The sequence below is a fragment of the Heloderma suspectum genome, chromosome 6, assembly GCF_057233095.1.
Source record: "Heloderma suspectum isolate Gila_16-S chromosome 6, 16-S_ref, whole genome shotgun sequence".
Taxonomy (NCBI): Eukaryota; Metazoa; Chordata; class Lepidosauria; order Squamata; family Helodermatidae; genus Heloderma; species Heloderma suspectum.
In genome coordinates this window covers 9,029,921-9,052,199 of record NC_139463.1, presented here as the reverse complement: position 1 = coordinate 9,052,199, position 22,279 = coordinate 9,029,921, and the positions used below count along the sequence as shown (strand labels likewise).

Here is a 22,279-nt window from a genome sequence, read left to right as displayed (position 1 = left end):
CCCTGAGATGAGGCTGTTAAGAACTGATTTAGTTAAAGTGAGAGTGAATGAATCATTTGCAGATAAAAGCAACAGAGCTGCAAACAGAGAAAGGTTGCTTTGGCCCTTACGTTCTCATTAAAAATGGAGTTGCATTTGAAGAAAATCACAACCTTTGTCTAATGTTTCTTTGCTTGTGGTCCCAAACAATCGTGAGGCAAAAAAAAAAAACCCTACCAAGAGTCTTCTCTACCACCCTCAGTATTCCACCAACTCATTGTGCCTCATGTGTAAGCTAAAAAGACAAACAAGTGGGCTGCAAAGGAAGCTATCATCTGGGATTCAGGACTTGCCTTTTGAACCCCACCCCCAATAAACTGGTTCCACAAATCCAGATTAAGAACAAACTAAGATTTCCTAAGTAATACTGTAGCAAAAACATCCTGATATTCTCCTGTCAATAAAGTCTTTCATTACTTATATTTTCAGCTAGAGATGAAGGGAGAGGGAGAGGAAAAACTGCTCCATCCTACTGTCCAGTCCAAAGAAGGGAATGTTCACAGCCAGTAGTGAAGGACAGGAAAGGTCTCTTTGGCTGGAATTCCTCATGGCTATTCTAGTACCTTAAAAAAAAAAAAAAAACCAATGGGAACCCCACAAAGTGCATTTTAGTGTTGACCCTCTTCACAAAAATGGATCTGTGTCTGGGGCCTGTTGTACAGTAGATGCACTAGGGAGTTAAGACATCCCCAGTGATTTCAGGTTATGGTGTTGGGAGCACCTGACGATCCCTATTTCTCACCACCTACTCTTTCTTATAGCAGAATAATGCCCTTAACAGGAGATTGCATAATATATGGCATAGACAAGCCTGAAAAACACACAAAACAAAACAAATCCACCAACAGGACAAGAGCACAGCACTCATTTCACTTCCCAGAAGAAAAAAAAAGGTGGTTATGCCCACTTTAGAGGACCAAAAAGCCTTCTGACATTCTGCATTCTGCTGCCCTGCTTTTTGAGGCTGATCCTCACAAAGGATGTCGGCAACCTGACCCCCAGACATCTTTTAAGGATGCTGAAGCAACACCTCTCTTTGCGCCCTCTGCTGTTCCATAGTGAAATTTGTAGTGGAGGTACTACAGCAGATGAGGGTCTTGGGACTCTTGCTCCCCAAAGCAGCAAAGAGACTGGCAGCAACGATCTGCAAAGGAAATCAAGCCTCCCGACTACTTACAAGGTAGTCATGGTAGAGGGAGATCCAAGATGTGAGTGTGGTTTCTGATAGCTCCAGACATGCATACCTATGGTTATGGTAAAGGAAAGTAAAATTCAGCTAGCATGACATCAGTTAGGAGGCCAGAAAAATGCTACCAAAAATAAGAAAAGGACACTAAAGCTCATGTTTATCTTACCAACTCAGGCACAGTCTTTCCCAATGCCAAGAGATGGCAAAAGAAGTTTCATGCAGAAAACAGCTGAAATTTTGGGGTTCATTACTTGAAAATGTTTAGAAAGGAGAACTAGCAGAATCTCGCCGTGCTCAAATTGGCACTGATAACAGGAATTTGTGCAGGTATGGAAGGCTTTGGGGAACTTCCTGCCACTGAAGGATGGAGGCCTACACATCTGGCTTCTGGAAAATCTCTCTCAATCTCAATATACATCAGTTCATGGATTTGAAAGGTTGCGGAGGAGATAAAAAAAAAAAAAAAAAACCCTGCTCAGCCTATCCATTCTAGTACTGCTTTCTTCCTGCAAGGGGAAAGAGAGGTTTGTGTTTTGCATGACTGAGAAACAACCATTTTTATTCTGGGCCATTACGGCTACAGGGAAAATGTTTGCGTGTTAATGGAGACAGCAGCATGACCTTCACGCTGGAAGAGGAAAAAAGAGAAAGGTTCTCCACACTTCGCAGCGCATACAGCACGTTAACAAACAAAACAATGGGGATTTTTTTTAGGGTTTGGCACTTTTAGATCTGGCTGGTCGAGACAAAAAGCAAAAAAGGCAGCCCAAGATTTGGATGCTTGGTGCAAAAAAAAAAAAAAAGGCATCAGCAGTGTCCAACAGCCACTTGCAATGAGTGTTCCAAAATGGGAAGTTGCATCTTGAACTGTCGGTCTCATGGAGGTGACACTTGCCCTAGTACCAATTCTGGTAGCCAGTCTGGAGCATCCAGTGTTTTTATATCTGTGCTGTGAGGTTTCAATTTCCACGCTCAGACAGGATTCAGTTTTGAAACACCAGGGTGTCAGAATTCAGTTAGGAAAATACTACAGAACTTGCTCCCAGCTATTCTGTTTTTTCTACCTTGGATGTTTCTGAGCTACCAACGTGATTTCAGAGCACTTTGGCACAAACAGTGCAAAACAACATCACCCCAAACCAAACCTTGTTCCCCTCCTCACACACCCACACAATGGTCAGCAAGGCATTCCTCTAGCTACTGAAGATTCCTGGCCCTATGTTCAGAAGTAGCTGTGGCTAACTTGAGTGGCACCTACTGTTCACACCAGGAGTGAATCAGCAGACACACTGTGGTTCTAAAATACTTCTGACATGATTGCCGGAAAAGGGTTCCCCCACCTCTCCCAAGACGTGCATGAAAAGTTGCTTCTTTTAAAGGGAAGTCAAGCTCAAGCTCAAACCAGAGTTGGGGGAAGAATGAAAAATCCCACCTCTTTCCTCTCCTTATCTAACACCCATATGTCAGTGAAGGAGATCTCAAAGGGGAACTAGTTTGCCAACTTTCAAGTGCCTTGGCTACACAGTGCATGGAGCGTTGCCATTGCACGAGAGGAAGGCCCGTCCACATACTGCTGGATGTATTCTGTTCAATGGGTAGCTCTTTTGAGAGGTGAACAAGTTGCTGGCAGAATCCAATCCAGCGAAAAACCAAGATGTGCTCACCCTGACATGCCCTTCCGTTCTGAATGAGGGCTCAGGAGCAGAGAAGCGCTGGTGACCCACACACTGGCACGATCCTTTTTTTTTTTTTTTTTTTTAGCAAAATAAAATACAAATTAAAGTGTGCTTTCAGTACACGGAATGAAGTCAAATAAATACATTGATTTTTTATGTCTAAATACATTTTTATATCCTACACCCAAAGCTTTATACATTTGGTTTCTTCTTTCTGTTCCTCTTTTTCCTCTGTTCGGAATCAAAAAGAATTTCAGGTAGAAAGAGGAGGCAAACAAAATCACCACCTCTCCCTGATGAGCTAGTGCAGAAGCTGAAAAGGAAACTGCCCACCCCTCCACACTGCTGGAACACCTTTAGCACTTGGATGGTCCACGGAAAGAGGCCTTGTGCCACAAAAGTCCAGGCAGAAGCCAGCAGGTGCTGATGTAAGGCTGGTGCTTCCATCCAGTCTTCAGACACTTACAGGAAGCATGACTAACTTTTATCTGAGGGCAAAATGAGAAAGATGCGGAGAAGAGTACTGTAAAAAGAGCCAAGGCCCACATACCCTACTCATAGGAGAGTTCAGAGATGTAACATAGTTGAATGGCATTAGGGGATGTGCTCCTACCAAGCTGCACCAAGATTTCCACAGTTGTTTCTATTGCAAGTATACAACCAAAGTAACTCATGTGTCAGCTTCTGCACTCATCTATAAAATCTAAACATGGAAACATAACTTTGGAACAGTTCTTGGCTGATCTTCTGTTGGCTCATTAGAACCATCACCCCATTTAGACAGATATGCTTGCATGCATTATCAAAGGGCGAGTGCTGAGCAAAGAGGAGCATCTCCTATGCCACACGATTCACTCAAAGGAAGGAACACACTGTCAGCGAACCTAAGCATCGATTTACAGTGGTTTTGCAGCCAGCAGCTTCTTTCAAAAAACCTGGAGCTGTAATGAAAGCTCTGGAGACTTTGGCTAGAAAGATTAACAACTAGCTTCACATGGAGCCAAGGCCCAGTGATTATTAACACATCACATGACTGTTTAGAAGGTGCCATGGGGAGTGGGGAAGGCATACCTGAGTGCTCATCTGTGGGGACTGATCCAGCCAGCCTTTGTTGAAGAAGAGTAGTGTAGTTCTCCTCCACTTCCTGAAAGGTACAACCCATCACACTTGTTTGATCTGTGGCCCATTTACAGAGAAACAGTTAACGTAAACTCACTGGAACTGTGGCTGGCCAAGCTCTGAAACAATCTCAGTGCTCCATTCTCAAACTATCACTGGGAACTGCAGTGCTGAGGGGAAAACATTTACAGTTCCTTTCAGCTATTAATAATCAATATGTCTCTCTGGGTATGGCAACGATCTTGCAGGTTTGGCAGCATCTGATACAGCAGCCTTTCAAGGTCAGAAGAGCAAAGCCTCAGAACAGAGGAACATCACTTCTGCACTACAGGAATATTCCCCCTGTTCCCCATTTAGCACCCATTTGCACTGGCCTGTCAGTCTTTCATGCGTCTTTCTTAAGCAATTGTCATACAGCCATTACCATGATCACAAGACCCTGAACTTTCCAGCATCTTGCAGGCCAAAAGTTATCAAGCCTGTTTTCCAGAAGAGACACAGGATGACTATGGGCTAAATCCCATGTTGCATTTTTATGGGTCAGGGCCCATCTCAAGTTCCTCGAACAGTCACATCTTATCCACACAAACTGCACCCTTAGCAGTCTGTGAGCTCTGTGTCTAGAAAGTGCAACGAATGAATGGCTTTCTTATATTGATCTGTGACACAGCAGGAAGCCCAACTCTAGTCTGATGAAGCCAAGGGTAATTTTTTTTTCACCACCGGACTGTATCTCGTAATGTTTAGTCTTTATCAGGCTTATTCAGTGGGGATGCAAGGTTAGTGCCATGATGAAAAGAGGCAATGAAAGCTGCCCACCATCTGGGATGCAAAGAATAACTCCTTAAAACTCTTGCTATGTGCCTCATATTTGGTTGGCACATGCTGCTCAACGCTCTTTGGTTTCTCAGGACTGTTACAGAATTTCAACAAGAGGGATCCAGTTGGCTACAAGGGCCACTAGACTATCTTCAATACCATGTCCCTAGTCCTGTTGCTGTCCTCCCAAAGCACTGTGTTCTCCTCAAATCTTTCCCCCTACTTTGACTCCTGTACTTACCTTTGGTCGCACTGTGGCTGAATCCCCGACTTGTCAATTTTAAATTTAGATTCTCCCCTAAACAAAACATTGACCCTTCTCTCTTCAAGCCTCTTTGATCCAGACAGGTCCATGCCTTAAATGGTGGCCTTAAGGACTTTTGGCACCCTAGTTTCAGTAAACCCAGACTGATTTCAGCTTTTAGATTCCCCACTCCAAAAAACACACACAAAAAGGCACCTAGGCTTTTTAGTGACCCATTATAATACAGCAGTACTTGATCTTAGAATTATTCTTGGCATTCATTCACATTCTCCACAAAATGAAAGCTTCTCTTTCTCCAGTGCTACTCCAAGGTTTTCACTTTTCTTCTCTTTGCCTCTGGAGTGAACCTTTAAATCCTGAGCAATCCAATGTGTAGAGGCACACACATAGTTACATATTCTACAGAGCATCTGCTTCTCCTTGTCTTGGAATTTATGGCACAAAACCCACCACCAGTTTGAAAACCTACCATGAAAATTTTAAGCTACATTTATTTTAAAGACAGCTCTTTTGGAAAAAGAAAAATGGCTCTTAGCTGGGGCAGCCACACACACATGCATTCTCAGCACACCTTGTTCCCAGCAAGCTTCTTAATTCCCAATTCCTCACCCTCTACACAACTGTTAAAGAAAAAGAAACACGGTCCAAAGGGAATCCACACAATTTCCACAAGCACACACTGTACCTTTAAGTGTTCAAGGTTGGTCTCTATCTTCTGGATGTAATGCATTATCAGGGTACGTGACTCTACAGAGAAGGGAGGCCTTAGTACATCTGAGCAGGGTTCCTTAGCAGCTTCCCAGTGGGAGGCCATTAATTCCTCTGCAAATGGCAAGCTTGCTCTGTCTGTCTGGGCATCCTGTAGCAAGGTTGGCTGTTGGTGGGCAGAGTCCATTGCGCTATTGCCTGCAGTGCATTGTAGAACCAGCGAAGTTACCTCCTCATCAGTAGAGCTTTCCTGTACTGTGCCATATTCGTCAAGGATCAAATAATTTCCTGTGAAGAGAACAACACTAATGGACCCATATAAGAGCACCTCACTTAAGGCAGCAGCTTAGGTGCAAGGACTGTAGGCATCTCCCCCTCATGACTGTATGTGCCATGCAAGTGTGAAACCCATGTAATCTTTCTCAAAATGTTCAGATGTATTCAGTACTTAATGGCATGATGTTTGGGCTCAAGCCCAAAGGCTCTTCGTCCTAATCCCAGTTGCCTATAGTTTCCCACTGGTGAGATAGGCAAGTTTTCTTACTGTTCTGCTTCTCCCTGAGCTTCAGAATAGCACCTCCCCGGGACAGCAGGCAGGGCCCAATCATGTAGTTCTTCTCAAAGAGACAAAGCTGACCTGTCCTCCCAGGCCACACTAGAGGAGCAAAAAGCAACCCCCAAAACCTTAACAAATGTAACTTAAAGTGTAACAGGTGCCAACTCCAGTGGAAGCAACCATAAAAACACACACACACTGTTGCCAACAGAGACGCAAACAGGCAACAACTAGGTCAGAAAGGAACTCAACCAGAAATCCCTGCCTACCTGCCCCACAGATACAGCATGGCATAAACCTGAGGAAAACAAATCATGGTCTACTTGAGTACTTAGCAGAGAGTGCAATGCCTTCCAGGAGACACAGAGAACAAGAATCCACAGCAAGGAAGTTTCCCTTTATCCTCTGGCTCCCAGAGGGCATTTCAGACTTTTGGGATGTATAAGAGTAGTACTATGTCAGAGCAGGTCTCCAAATGGACCAGGATTAGTGAATATAAACCTTTAGCAGAACCACCCTGCCGAAGGCAAGTTCTACAAATGAGAACAAATCAATTTCATAGTGCTTTGTGATGGTATGTAGAAGCAGCCATGTAGCCACTTTACACAATTCTTCCATGGACGCACTGCCTCTGAAGGCTGCTGAGGTGACTGCCTCCCCACCCCACCCCCGAACGCATGTGTTTAGTGATGCATTAGGACTGATAAAGCAAAGTGACTGATAAACCAAAGCTATATATTCTCCAACCTAGAAAGATACAGTGAAGACAGACACCTTCGTTTCCAATGATTTGTCATGAAACAAAACAAACAACCATTTTATCTTGGTGAAAAATACACAGCTGTGGATCAGAGGATCAGAAATGTACCTGGTTGAAGCAACAGCAACCAAAAAGATTGCTGAATGAGAAGTCTAAGAGAAGATGTGGCTAGTGGATTCAACAGAGCACCCATTTCATTTATTTAATTTCATTTATTATTTTTATGTAATGTCCTATAGCCGAAGCTCTCTGGACGGTTCACCCATGAGTACTTTAAATATCCATTTAAGGTTCCACTATAGGATGGTTGGGAAAAACCACCCCTCTTTGTACCTGTGGGTGACTTACCATGGGTCCCTTCCCCCCGACATCCTAAGATGCTCTTTAGAGCTGCCACTTGGTGACTGAGAGTGCTAGTGCTCAGGCCCTTATAATTTCGGGCCTGCAGGTAGAGCCCCGTGTATGTACTCCCAGGACCCTTCCTGGGCTTTTACACCTGGAAATATATGCCTTCTGGTGGTCCCATAAATCTTATTTGTGGAGTCCTGTCTACAGCAAGGGAATACAGACTTCAGGCTTGTGGAATCTACTTTCTTTACTAGAACCCAGAAATCCACCAACTAGAGACAAGTGCAAAATAATGGCTGAGAGGGATGGAACCAGATTCAAAATGGTGACTCAGGGTGTGGAGCCAATTATCTGCTGCAAGCACACTCATACACCATGAGCCTCCATAAAAATCTACACCTGAGTTACGACAGACCAGGGATTCTAATACTGAACTCTAAAACTGGACAGCAGACCTGTGTGACAACCTGGTTAAAGGCCACCAAATGACAGTCGTATTTTACAGGTAACTCTGAGGCTGAGAAAGAAGTGATTAGTGCAACGTCAGTCATGGCAGAAGGGTGGGTTTTTTTACTGCAATTTTTAAGCTATTGGGAGTCAGAAACCCCTAGTCATGAGATCTGTCAGTAGATCCTTATCTACCTTGTGCTCGCCTCTGGTCTCAAGGACCAAACTGTGGAGAGAACCTCCTCTGAGTAACCAAGTTGACTCAGCTGTTGCATCTCAGACTCTATACTGTCAGGTGGAAAAGCCTTGGCTGAGGATGGAATATTGAACTATGCTGTCATTTCAAGTCAAGCATCCCCCTTATGTTCCTGCTCCCTCTGGGAACTAAGAAAACAAAACCAAAATACAGATGCTTGAGTGCTTCTGACCCTGGAAAACTAGTTCTATGGCTAGCATTTCAAGGAAGTGTTTAATCACCTCCATTACTAGTAGATGTTCCAAGGTATCCCTTGACTTTGGTGATGCTAAGAATTTGTTCCTGGGTTTTTAGCCATCTCCCAAACTCTCGCATCTGACATTGTATGTAGCCAGATGGGTATGAAGTTGAGGAGACAACTGCCTATGGCAGTCAGAGGAAGACTGGCATCAGGAAGACAACTGCTTCTTTGGCCCCTTCAAGTAAGCAATGGAAGAGTTTAGCCCAGAGGATGCTTGACCAGAGCATTGGGCAAATCCTTTGCAACAGTGCCACTTAGACTTCTATCGCCCTGGTGGACGTGGCTGCAATGTTTGAGCAGCTCAGACATCCACTCATCTTTCTTAGTGGCAGGTAAAGCTTTCCTTTTTATCTTTATTCTCAGTAAGAATTGGTTCTAGGGACTCTCCAAACAATTCTGTGCCAGGGAAGGCTGAGCCAGTCAACCTGGCTTGTGAATCTCAATCTACTTCATAGTTCCTCAATGAGATGTTTCAGCTAGCAACTGTGCTGGCAGTTATAGTCTAGATCTAACTGAACTGCATCAAAGGGGGAACTGGCCATCAAGGCTGCAGACATTGCAATCCTTCTCAGCCTGTCTTATGTAGCCTTTTCTGTTCCAGCTAGCTCTTCAGACTACAGGTGTCGTGCTCTGGCAAAGATGGAATTGTTGACTGAACCATAGAAAGCTGTTGCTGATGCTTTGAATCCCCTGCAGAAGGCTGCCTCCACTCTCTCATTACATAGATCTTTGCCCCATCCCCCTCCATCCTGTGACAGAATTCAAGGTTGCCACTGAGGCACCAACCACTGAGATTTCAAGAAGTCTACAATCTCATTAGAGAGTAAGGCTTGCTTGCCAGGTGGAAAGGGGATTTCCCCTTCGCTGGATTACTCCATTTAGCTTTGTGCATCCTGTCAAAGAATCCAGGGAAAGGAACCATTAGTAGCTTTGGCGCCCCTTGAGGGAAGACAGACTTTGCAACCTTGGAAAGTGGGGAAGGGGAGGGGGAACTGAACCTTCAGCCACAGGCTCATCTTCTGTAAGCTGTGGTGTGTGTGTGTGCAGCTCTTGCCAAGGGGGGGGGGGAATCAAAAGGAAAAAGGGGGATCCTGAGCAACAGAGGATACATCCAGGTCCCTCTCTGATAACACCCCATCTTCCCGTGTCAGAACCCACAGAAGCGGACTTCTGGCTGGGACCGATGTCGCTCTGGCAGCTTCCCACAGGTCTCTGTGGGAGCTTTCTCAAATAGCTTTTTAAAAGGTTGAGAAACCTTTTCATCTCCCCCTGGAATTGAAGCGGGGGGGCAAGGCAGTAGCCCTGGACAACATCTTGGAGAAAAGTAACCCCTACGAGATAGTGGGAGGGCTGGATTCCAGGATTATCTTCCCAGAGCTTTACCAATGCAAAAAGCTGTACTGAGACTCCTATTTTATAAGAGAAAACAGGGTTGACGTGTTACATAATAATATATGCTTTAAGAAATATCAACAACCTCTGAGGGATGATTTAAGAAACGTTAACAATATTTGAGAACATCTGAGGACCTGTAAGATCTGTTTGAGAGAAACATGTCTGCGCTGAGAAGAAAGGAGCTGGCATCTACTCCCCCCACATCCTCTGTGTCAAAAGTGTCGAAAACAGAAGATATAGGGGAATTATTTACACTGATAAAGACCTTATCTTCGCAATTTACGGAACAAGTCAAAAGGCTGGATTTAATCCAAAATTCCATCACCACCCTGCAAGGAGCTGTAGATTTAATTAATACGGCACAGCAAAAAATGGATGCGAAAATTAATGAGCTTGAATACCGAGTGGCAGGAAATGAAACTAAGACACAAATTTATTTTAAAAATATCTCTGATAGAATCTCTCAACTGGAGGCCTTCAAGAAAAGATCCAATGTACGTATTATTGGGATTAAAAATCTGCCTAATGATGTAAAATTGCCTATTTTTGTGGATAAACTTTTGCATGAGATCCTCCCTATTCCATCTGACTATTTACTTGATATTGAGCAGGCATTTCATGTGCCAAATGTTAAAGGGATTGATTACACGATCATAGCTCAATTTGCAAAAGTCTCCACAAAGAATTATATCCTGAGTTTGGCAAGGGAGGCTGGAAGCCTTTCCTGGAAACAAGGTATTTCCAGACTACATCAAAAAGGTGGCGAATAAAAGAAGGCAATTTATTAAAGCAAAGAATATGGCAAAACAAATGAACTTACCATAGTACTTAAAATATCCTGCTACACTTTGTATTGTGTCTGAGGGTCAGATAAAAGTTTCTAAATCATGAAATGGCGGAGGCATGGCTTAACGTAAAAACGCATGAGAATTCTGTTACAACCCCATGAACTGGAATCTTTAAACAAGCTTTGTTAATTGTTTGTGTTTAGTCTACATGATCCAGGCTGATTCAGAAGATAAATGATTATATTTATATTGGTTTACTCTCTTTCATCTTTTTTTTTTTTGCTTTTCTTTATATTTTTATTTTAAAATAGATGATATATCTAGTATAAAATATATTACTGATGGTTGAAGGTTTATATTAAGTTTTATTATTATATAATACTATATATTTTATTATTATTATTACTACTACTAATAATATAGGCTTTTGGGAATGAACTGTAGACCTGTTTCTTTGATATAAGATTGATGATATGATATAGAAATGTAAGGTTGTTTATTAAACTGTAAGATTGTTAAGGTTATAGATATAGTTTTTAAAATAGAATGGCATTGGAGGCCGGGGGGTGTTGGAGTTTAAACTCAATTCTTTAAGGGGGAGGGAGAGGGGGAGGGGAAGCCTAGGGAAGGGAATTTTTATTTTTTCTTCACTTCCTTTCCTCCTCCCTTTTTTTCCTCTTTTTTCTTCTCTCTGTTATTGTGGTGTCCTCATCAGAATATTGTACTGTTGGGAATTTGAAGTATTGATTAGGTTGTTGGTAATTTTGGTATTGTTTATTTCATTTATAAAAATAAAATAAATAAAAATATATTTTTAAAAGAAGAACCCCCAGAAGCATTTGACCTGGCTAGAGAGGACCCCAGCATGCTTCCCTGAGGTTGTCCCTTTCTTATCTTATCTTTCCTGGTCCCTCCCAAGATTCCCTTTTTTGCTCTAGCAAAGGTCAAAATTAGGCACTGCCTCTGCCCCCCTTCCCTTCCTCCCTTCCTTTTTCTACAGTCTCCTTTGATCCTCTCTTGAAAGTGTGGCTGTGGCCACTTTGGTAAAAACAGGAGTCGTCCAGAGAGGAAGATTCCCTAGATGAAGACGGTTTGGTTTGGGAAAAGCATCCACATTTATGTCTTTTATTATTAGATCTGCTCCTTGAGTAGCAACGGTGCCTCTTTCTTGCCCTTGTGGGACTCAAGATGTAAAGCAGTAATGGTTCTGCTGCCTACTGCCCAGGTAATTACCCCCTCAACCTCCTGTGAAATCGCACTCCTGACACACTGGAGAAACTCAGGCTAGGCCTGATCTCTATTCAGACCTGGTAGCCAACGGTAGTTCCAGAATCACCCTCTCCAATTGTTCTTCCTGCTGCACTTGCCAGTGCCAAAAAGAGTTGGTGGGTCCAGTGACCTCCACCTCTATTCTCATCCTCCTAGTTGGAGCTGATGTGGCCTAGTTCCTGCCACACTTTATCCCTGCCTGTCCCTCTGTGTGTGTGTGCGCGCGCGCGTGTGTGTAGGAGAGGTGCAACAGCACTGGATACAGGTGGCAAGTATGCACCTTTGGAAAGATGTAGAGGGACAAGACGTTGTTTCTCAGAAGCACATGTCATATCTGTGATGTGGCAACTGACCTGGCCCTGGTGGGGTGGGTAATGAGCACTGAGGATAGAAAGCTAAGTCCCAGCTGCATTGTGCATCCACACTGGAATATGGGTGGAGGTAGGATGGGGAGATACAACCAGACTGAACCACCCATAAAAAAAAGTCCTCTCCACACAAAAGTTTCATTCCTTGTCCCTATCTAGGATGTCAGATGACGGGGAAGATTTGATAAAAAAAATCCTTTTATTTTTAAGATTGGAAAAAGTCTCACTAAAAGTCCTGTTTTGCTGCCTCTAGGCAGAACCATGGGGGGGGGGGGGGCAGGGATAGCCCCAACTTCTGGAGAAGATCTACATGACTGGACCTTGCCTGCTGTCCAGGAGAAGTGGTATCTCCAAGGTTTGGAATGTTCTCCGGGAGCCACAGAAGTACAACAGCACATACTCTTTACTATCACTGAACATGCTTCAGGTCTATATTATGGCATAAAGAGCGAGTGCTGGGGCTAAGCTATGCCTCAAAAGAAGCCTTATATATGCCATTAGAACCAGGATGTTTTGGAGCTCTACTCAGTTGTAGCAATATTTCATTGCAGTCCTATGCATTTGTGGGTATTACTCACCTGAGATCCGCAACTGCACCTCTTCTACCTCTTTCCTTTCTGCTACTTCACCTTCTGATTGGTTCTCATCACTGTGGGCTTCACGAGCATCAAAAAAGTGTTCTCCCAAATCCTCAGTGCCTACCCCTTCCAGCTCAGCAGTTGGGGTGTCTGGGTTTGTGCTCAAGGGGTCCGTTAATTGACTGCTACTTGACGTGGTGTCCCCTAGCTGCACAAATTCGCCTGAAGTCCGGTGACCACAATAAGGTCCAAAATTACTTGTGCCCATGCCAGAGAGTGTCCTTCTAGTCCCAGGCAGGGACGTCTTGTCACTGTCTGAGTGTTGCAGTCCTCGTTGGACACCAGTCCCCACTTGGGTCCCCTGGGAAACTGTCCTATGTCTGGAAAAATGCTGCCAGTCTTCAAGGGATTTCTGTTCGGACATGCCCAGTTGCTGCATCAGCAACTTCTTCAATAAGCCCACTGAAAGGGAATATAAAATAGTCACAGATCTTGGCAGGTTACCTCCTGCTACCCAGGCTGCCTCTTATGAACATCAGTGTTGAGATGTTAGAGAGCCTGATGCTTCTGAGAAGGAGTGGACTCAGCAGCCAACTCTCAGTCTTGAAAGAGAAGGTGAAAGATATAAGCCAGCCTTCCTCAACTTGCTGTCCTCCAGATGTTTTGGATGACAACTCCCATTAGCCCTAGCCAGAATGGCCAATGGTCTGGGAGGATGAGAATTATAGTTCAAGACACTTGGAGGACACCAGGTTGGGGAAGGCTGAAGCCAAAACAGGAGACATTAATTCCAAGTCTGGCATTGTTACTGGAATACAGCCACGTGCTCTTCTATTGCAGTGTATGGAAGAGGTCGCTACTAGCTCCTCCTCAAATCTCACTATTCTCCAGCCTAGACAGGTGAAGGTGATATTCTGAGACACCTGAAGTATGGCGATCCTGTCCCTTGCTTTTCCTATTCTCTTACTCTGGGCCTGTTTTATTACCTAGAGGAGCAGATCGTGATGGTTGAGCCTCACCTACTTAACACCTTTTTCCAGTATAGACTGTGTTTGGGTGGAGGAAAGACTTCATAAACCCATTTTTTATCCTTGAATGTGTATATCCTGCCAGATTGGCCATCTAGAGAGAGAGGAGGAGATTACTTAATTCTTTTAAAGAACTATGCTATTTTTAAACAACATCAGTTTTCTTCTTGTGGCAGTAGGTTCCGCTGGCTAATTGTGTATGGGACAATTAAAAAACTATTCTAAGGAATGTGTTGTCAGGGTTGGATCGGGGCCCAGAGAGACCCAAAGAAGTTCTGATTCTGAGGAAGAGATAAACCATGGGAGAGGAACCCGCGTGCTGTTGAGAGGCGCAGCCGGGGGGAGAGCCCCTCCCGGTACACGTTCCTGAGAGTGATAGTAACCCTAGCAGGGAGAGGGAGGCGCAACAGCAGTTTCTGGATGCTAGGCGCTGGCGCAGCATCAAGTGGGAGATGGCGGGCACTGAGAGGAGGTGCTCAGCCTGCTTGGCGTGATGGCAACAGCAGCACCCCGATGCCCCACGGGAAAGGGGTGGACTCTCTCCTCCTAGCCCATAAGTTCAGAGGTTTCCCGCCTTCCCCTCCAAACAAAGATCAACTGATTCCTAAGGTTAGAACCCCCAAGTAGGCAGCTCTCTTAAGTCTCACTCGTAGGATCACGCAATTAGCATCTGTCATTAGGTTGAATGGAAATAAAGCCTTGGAAAAGAGCCCTATTGTCTGCGTGTTGATTCTGGCTACCTGAGGATTTCAGAAGGCAGCAGGGGCGACCTCCCAACACGTGTTATCACAATTCAAGGATGGGATTGAAGAACTATTCCAGCTTAAACTGCATTTTACAGAAACACAAACAACTATGTCTCAGAGATCAGTACTGCATCCGTTTTAAAGTGGTGGAAAGTTAGTTGAGTGGCTTGTACAACATGAAATCTTGTGATTTCATGGGATCTGTCAGTGCCTGTGTGTCATGCCTGGCCCTCTTTTGTACAGTTCTATTAAGAAGGGTACATGATGCTCATATGGATACAAGGGACAATGGATGACTGTTAAGTACCTCCAAATTCATCAGCCAGTCCCTCCTGGACCCCTTGTGCCCCACACATCCTCAACTACTTACAATTCCTTAGTGCATCCAATGCCCACCGATCTTCGGAGATTTGGAATGAGAGCTCTGGGCTTGTGTGGCAATAGTGCTCAGAGGATTCTTTTATCAGCAAATCTGCTGGTGGTTTTTCTCCAAACTGCCTGTCAGCCTCCAGGACCTCCTCCTCTTCCAACTTTTCAGACATGGCTGTTGAAGGAGATTGAGCCTTACGCATCTGAGGAGACTCCAGTCCCACTTCCTTATCTAATAGAGAAACCGCCAATGCCAAAGTCAATGTAAGATCAAAATTTTATCAAAATATAATAAAATATAAAAATAACTATTAGATATGCTAGATGCACGTGTGCTTCTAAATATCGGGGTGGAGATAGAAGACAGAAAGCCTTTAACATACTTTTGGCATTAAAGGACACACACCTGGAAGAAATAAGCAGAACACGGTTCCAGAATTTTGTACCACATGCTACCCACCCCTTGCAGTTTTTCTGAAATGCTCTTCTAAAACAAGAAAACCTTCGATGACCCAGAAGCCATTCTAGGACAAACATAACAGAGGCTGGAACCTAGTAACAAACACTGCATGTAACTTTTACCTGGGCTCTGCATGCTGCTGTCAGGAGTAGCTTGTTCTTCCTTCAGCTTCTGCTGATCTTCCTCCTCATGGTCCTCCCTGCAAGCCAATGAGGGAGAACAAGTCAACAACATGCAGTTGTATCATCATCTGTAACTTATTTCTTTTTTAAAGGATTCGTTTTCAAAGGATCCTGCTTGGTTATAGTATATGCAGTTGAAACACAGCACCAAATCTATCCGTCTCTCTCTCTCTCTGTCTCTGTCTCTGTCTCTGTCTCTGTCTCTGTCTCTGTCTCTGTCTGTCTGTCTGTCTGTCTATCTATCTATCTATCTATCTATCTATCTGCATGCACAACTTACTCGCATGGTCCTGACTGTGGGAATGGAATTACACGTCTGCCTCGTCCAACTTTCACTGTTCCTGCCATTCGTGTGATCAGGTCTTGCCACCTGTAGGTAGATGAGAAGACCAAACATAAAGACCCACATCCTACCAAAAGTGTATCCAGTTTGGTGATATTCTCATTAAAGAGGTTTTTTTAAAAAATGTAATTCCTGTATTTTTTCTACACACCCCTATTTTATGGCAGCAATTTGAGCTTTAGACATGGGAACAGAATGCTTAAGTATTGCCTACACCCCTTGCCATTTCAGTCTTCTCCTTATTGATCAAAATCAACCTCTTCGGCTATTGGGCGGTATAGAAATGAAATGAATGAATAAATAAATAAAACCTCTGCAAGTTTTTTGTGTAGCATACATGCTTCCTTCTCTCAGGGTTGAGGGCTGCTATGTTAGTTGGATATAATAATAATAATAATAATAATAATAATAATAATAATAATAATAGGGTTCCTTCCTTAAAGGCAGACTAAAGTAATTTTAAAAAATAATTTTAAATAAAATAAGAACTACAACAAACAGCTCAATGTGAAGACAGAAAAAACAAAATATGAAACAAGAAGGGACCGTGAAATATCAGCAGGACAGAAAAGCAATTAAGGTTGTGCAAAGTCACTGTCTCTTGCTCACATACACAGATGCAGATGAAGAAAGGAATACTGTATTTATTGCTGGGACATTTATTGCTGCAGCATAGGTGGATTTGGACTTATTTTGTCAAAGGTGGTAGCTAGTGGAGGTGGACTGAAGGAACAGTGGTCAGGAAGTATGAAGGACATCATGGGAAGCTGATGTGAAAAATCCTAGAAGTGGAGCACTGTGAAAGGGAAATTGGTAACAGGACACTGGGATGGAGCTGGGATTACAGGCTTCACTAGGTGTTTATGGCATGCACAATGACAACACTCACATAAAAATTAGCTGATCCTGCCACATCCCTAAGTGGACACCCAGAAACTCAAAACCAAAGCCCTCAACAAGAAATGTATAAATGCATCAATGGAAGAAGAAGGGGGCAGGGGAGAGAAGCTTAGCAGAAGCCAAGGAGTCAAATCTATTTTGCAATGAATGGATATGAGGAGGTTGTGCAGATCATCAGAAGAAAGTGCAAGCTCTTCCCTATAGTTCACCCAGTAAAAATGGTACCAGGAAAATAAATAGGCCAGGAGAAGGAAGAAGAGCATGTACGTCTTACTGCAGGATTCCTACCCTAAGAGAAAATCAGCTACATGGATATATTACAAGGAAAACAAGTAGTAGTAGTCAGAAAGGTGACTCTCTGCTAGTATTTTCAGGCAGTCTTAATGAAAATGCAGAGAACATTTGCAGAAATTCTCCCAAACATACACTCTAATGCCTGCACTTCAAAACTTAATAGCCCATTTGAGATGCCAAGTAGTTGAAGGGAAAAAAAGTTGTCACACTGCTGAGGTCTTTTGTTATGAGAAAGTCACTTTAATTGCATATTGCCTGCAGGGAAAAAAGACTTGAACATTTCTCTTTCTGCAGTGAACTTTTCAAATTTATAATTAATACCCCTCGCCTCTTTCTGGAACATTTGCAGCATATGTAGAAAAGTGCAATACCGAATGCCTGCTAAATCGAAATCTTCCCTGCTACAGTCATCAAGTCTGTCTAGTGTGCAAGACAACTGTTAAACATGCTATTCAGGATTAGCAGTCTGATGGATAGAAATGCTGCAATTAGGGTGAGAAATTTAAAGTTCAGTCCAAGACATGTGCCACAGAAAATCCGTCTGAGCTTCTTTGCATCTTATGTGAATGTGAACATGGGAGAGAATTCAGAAAAGGAAGCCATGACCTGTTGCCACATTTATCCTATAATGTTATTTCCCCCTCTAGCATCAGATTTGCTTTGACATTCAACTGTCTAAAAGAATAGTCTCTGTAAAAACAGAATATTTAAGTAACAAGAAAGGATGGCTCTTAACAATAGCAGGGTCATCACCTCTGAAGGTCTGAACAGGTGAGTGGGGCTTAGAATTCATGAAATAGAGGATATGGGAAAGTATTAAAATACAGAAGCTGACAGTAAACCAAAAAACACCCCCAATGAAATTTCAGTCTGTTGTGGGGCCCAGTTCTATGGTACATAATGACAGAGCATTCCATACAAGCTGGTGGTTTCAGATACTTAAATTTCATTTGAGGTCTGCTAGGAAGATTTCTTTGAAGATGTAACAGAATGAGATTTTTGAACACATTATAAAGTTGATTTTGGAATACTGTCATTGTAATTTATACTGTCCAACAGCACAAGAGGCGACTCTACACATGGACATCACCAGATGGTCAATATCGAAATCAGATTTATTATGTCCTTTGCAGCCAAAGATGGAAAAGCTCTATACAGTCAGTAAAAACAAGACCTGGAGCTGACTGTGGCTCAGATCATGAGCTGCTTCTTGCAAAATTTCGGCTTAAATTGAAGAACGTAGGGAAAACCACTAAACCATTCAGGTATGACCTAAATCATATCCCTTATGAATATACAGTGGAGGTGAGGAATAGATTTCAGGGATTAGACCTGATAGACAGAGTGCCTGAGGAACTATGGACGGAGGTCCGTAACGTTGTTCAGGAGGCAGCAACGAAATCCATCCCAAAGAAAAAGAAATGCAAGAAAGCCAAGTGGCTGTCTGATGAGGCTTTACAAGTAGCTGAGGAAAGAAGGGAAGCGAAAAGCAAGGGAGAAAGGGGAAGATATATCCAACTGAATGCAGAGTTCCAGAGAATAGCAAGGAGAGACAAGAAGGCCTTCTTAAATGAATAATGTAAAGAAATCGAGGAAAACAACAGAATGGGAAAGACTAGAGATCTCTTCAAGAAAACTGGAGATCTCAAGGGAACGTTTTGTGCAAAGACGGGCATGATAAAGGACAAAGAAGGCAGGGACCTCACAGAAGCAGATGAGATTAAGAAGAGGTGGCAAGAATACAAAGAAGAAGTATACAGGAAAGATCTTCATGTCTCTGGGAGAGAGCGGAGGACAGGAAGGCCTGGCGTGCTATGGTCCATGGGGTCACGAAGAGTCGGACATGACTAAATGACTGAACAATTTATACTGGGTTGTTTTATGAAAACATCAATAAAAATGGGGGAAAATATAATTCAGTGAAAGCAAACAGGAACGATGGAATTCCCAGAGATGAATAAGAAGATGTATAAGATGTCCTGGAATCTGTGTCGGAGGTTAGTATTTTTCTTTTAATTTCCAGTGTAACAATGCCTGTCAGCCACCTCTAGAATCACTGACCTTCTAAACAAACCTTTAATTACACATTATGCAGTAGGATAAAAAAGCAATTTACTGCCATGAGAGACTTGAGAGCTACTTCAAATAAGCAGCAAGAGGTGACCTGGCCCATTACAAACTCCCTAAACTCTACAAGTCTCTTAAGAGAATCTCTTTCTCTCCACTGAAGGCTAGGTATGGCTGTACCAAGCTGTTACTCAGGTACCACATTTCAAAATTTCTATGAGCAATATATATCTCTTCCACCTTTGCACAGAGAAGCCAGCAATCCTCTGCTCTTCTCATTAACCTTGCATAATTACTGCTGGACATACGACGCTGCAGAAATGACAAATGAAGTATGTGGTGTCAGCAAAACTGGTCTCTGGAATTTTATCCTGTGCACGGTTTCTGAGTTGCTTAAGACAAATGTCATAGCAGAACACAAGGAAAAAGATCTCCTTTATACCAGTCCATTTATTTTAGAAGAGGAGGAAAACCAATTGTCCAATATTGTGTCTCATTGACAGAAGACATTCCATATACATCTGGGCATTAGCCACGTCTCTACTGCTAAAGGTTGCAAATGCCGCCAGCTACAAATACAGGCTCCTCATCCTTCTAAGCTTTGGAGACCCTACTGAAAGGCCCACATGTGCATTCCCAGGGCCTTTCCTGCAGCCCCCCAAGCGTGCTGCAAAATTGGAATGGCATCCCAGGGAAAGAGGGGGATGCGAGGAATCATCCCCACGTGCTCTCTTCCCCTACAGCACTGGGCTCCCACCAGCCTGCCAAACAGCTGTTTGGAGAGCTGGTGGGAGCCTGATGCTGCAGTGAAAGAAGGAGCGCAAGGAGTCATCGCCATGCACCCTCTTTCCCTGGGTTGCTGTGGCAATTCAATAGTATCCAGAAGCACCTGTGGAGACACGCAGGAAAGGCCTTAGGTGGCCACATTGTACTCGTATCACTGGGATGGGGGCAGTGAACTTCAGCAGTATTGCTGTGATGGGGGATTGGGAGGAGAGGCTCCAACCTCAGCCCCATCACAGCAATACTATTCAGTATTGATGTGACGCTGGCAAGGCAAAAGTCTCCCCCTGGCAACAATCTGCAGGAATCCGCTCCCTCTCAGTAGGATTCTGAGAGGGAGCGGGGAGAAAAATGTCTGTGAATGTGTGCATGTGTGTGCGTACATGTGATATGTGTGTGTACCCACCGAACAAGCTATGCAGCCTCCCACCCGAGAGGAGTTGCCCACCCTCACCCTGCTGACTTAACTAATAGGTTACAAGCAGAGCCAGCTCTAGACATGGGGCAAACTATGTGGACTCCAACTCTGCATACCACTGCATACCACTTCTCCCAACTGGAGAGAAGGAGTCGTTCATTCATTCATTCATTCATTCATTCATAATATTTATATACCGTTCCATACCTAAAACGGATTTCAGAGCAGTGAACACAGAAGATAAAATAGTAAAAGGATAAAAAGATTAAAACACTAGATTAGAATTATGCTATTTTTTAAAAAAAGGATGAATTTAAAGCATTATTAAGGAGGGGGAGAGAATCCTCAAGGAATTCTACAAGCAACCCCACTACTTTGAGTGGGAAGCCGCTTCACAAATCTGGAACACACGATTGATCTCCCTCCTTAGCAAGTGATAAACACACCGCATTGGCAGAGGCCGCCAGGCCCACTTACACAGTCTTTTCAGAAACGGTCTGCGCCACCAGTTCATAAATCTGGGCTCCATTTTCTGACATGGAGATGACAAAGAATGCTTTGTTATCTGGGAGAAACACAGAACAAATTAAATCTGAAAGCACCTTTTCTGATTTTGTTTTGCCTAGAATTCTAGGAAACTGTACTTCGTATTTCAACTAGGGCTGGGGAGAGGAGCTATAACTCTCATGGAGTACTACTAGAGTACAGAATGGGACTTCAATTCCAGAGCTCAAAATTTAATGAAAGAACATGTTGCTGCTCCCTAATAAACTTGTTCAACTCAGTCAGTGAGCTCATTCAGGCTTACAACAACCAGTCGTTTACCTGCACTTTGCATATCTACTAGGCCCAGTTATGATAATAATAAGGAAATGATAGGGCCAGCCACACATCCTGCTGCCTTCAGCTACCCAGTCGGTCCAGTATAGAGTTAAATAAAGCTACAAGAAATGGAGGGGTACATAACACCCAGAAATATAGCCAAGTGTCCTAGCCATTTAATTAATGGTCTCTTCAGATATAAACAATCCTGGACCCAAAGATCATGGTTTATCAGACCACGAATTAGTTGTGTGCCCATGCACTCCCTCAGCGCTCCCCTCCCCTCTTAATGCAATGCATCCTAGTCTCATACCCTGTATTGGACTGAGCCCTCAAACCAGTTTCTCAGTTCAGATAGATGTATTGCATTAAGGTTTGCAAAAGGTGTGTGTGTGTGGGGGGGGGGGGGGGTCATGGAAAGAGCACACAGGCACACAGCTCATTTCCAGTCAGATACATCATGGCTTATCAGATCAGAATTGGGAAGGGTAAACTGGGCCACTGAGCTCTTTGTGAAAAAATACTAAAGGAGTGTCTGCACTGTTCAGATATGCACGGTGGTTAGAGATTCAGTGCCTACTCATGCGCAGTCCAACTATGTTCTTTTTATCCAAATCAATACAGGCATGGTATTGGTTTTCTGTATTGTCAGAAATAGCGCCGATGCAAAAGCATCCCACACAATACTATTGCCAATGAAAGACATATGATTTATGCAGAGACTGTTCCTCCTAGTATGGACAGAGCAGAAATAGTCTTAATGCAACTGATGAACAATACTAAATCAGGGGGAGGTTAAAGCCTTTCCCTCCCCCAGCAATCTGAATTAAGATAATTGGGATGGGGAGGCTTTATCATTGCCCCCGTGGAGAGAGAGAGACTCTGTGTGTGTGTGTGTTTGTGGGGGGGGGGGGAGGGAGACAGAGAGTGTAAGCATGTGTGCAGCCCCTGGGCAGACAGCCAACACTAAATGCAATCCTAGGGATTGAACAAATTCCCTAACCCTGACCTAAATGCATGCAACAAACAGGTCAAAGGTAGGAACC

The 22,279-nt window shown here is 43.6% G+C and overlaps 1 protein-coding gene across 1 annotated transcript in view; it reads right to left on the bottom strand.

The window, feature by feature from the left end:
* Nucleotides 1–2,953: 2,953 nt before the first annotated feature.
* ARHGEF12 (Rho guanine nucleotide exchange factor 12) overlaps nt 2,954–22,279 on the bottom strand; it is a gene marked incomplete at its 5' end in the record, with an annotated part of 107,647 nt that continues 88,321 nt past the window's right edge. Inside the window, 8 exons of the mRNA XM_084803584.1 lie at nt 2,954–3,392; nt 3,976–4,048; nt 5,793–6,103; nt 12,822–13,283; nt 14,966–15,196; nt 15,547–15,623; nt 15,887–15,976; nt 20,889–20,976. Of these exons, the coding sequence (XP_084659710.1) occupies nt 3,382–3,392; nt 3,976–4,048; nt 5,793–6,103; nt 12,822–13,283; nt 14,966–15,196; nt 15,547–15,623; nt 15,887–15,976; nt 20,889–20,976 (1,343 nt within the window). The remainder of the gene's footprint in view (nt 3,393–3,975; nt 4,049–5,792; nt 6,104–12,821; nt 13,284–14,965; nt 15,197–15,546; nt 15,624–15,886; nt 15,977–20,888; nt 20,977–22,279) is intronic.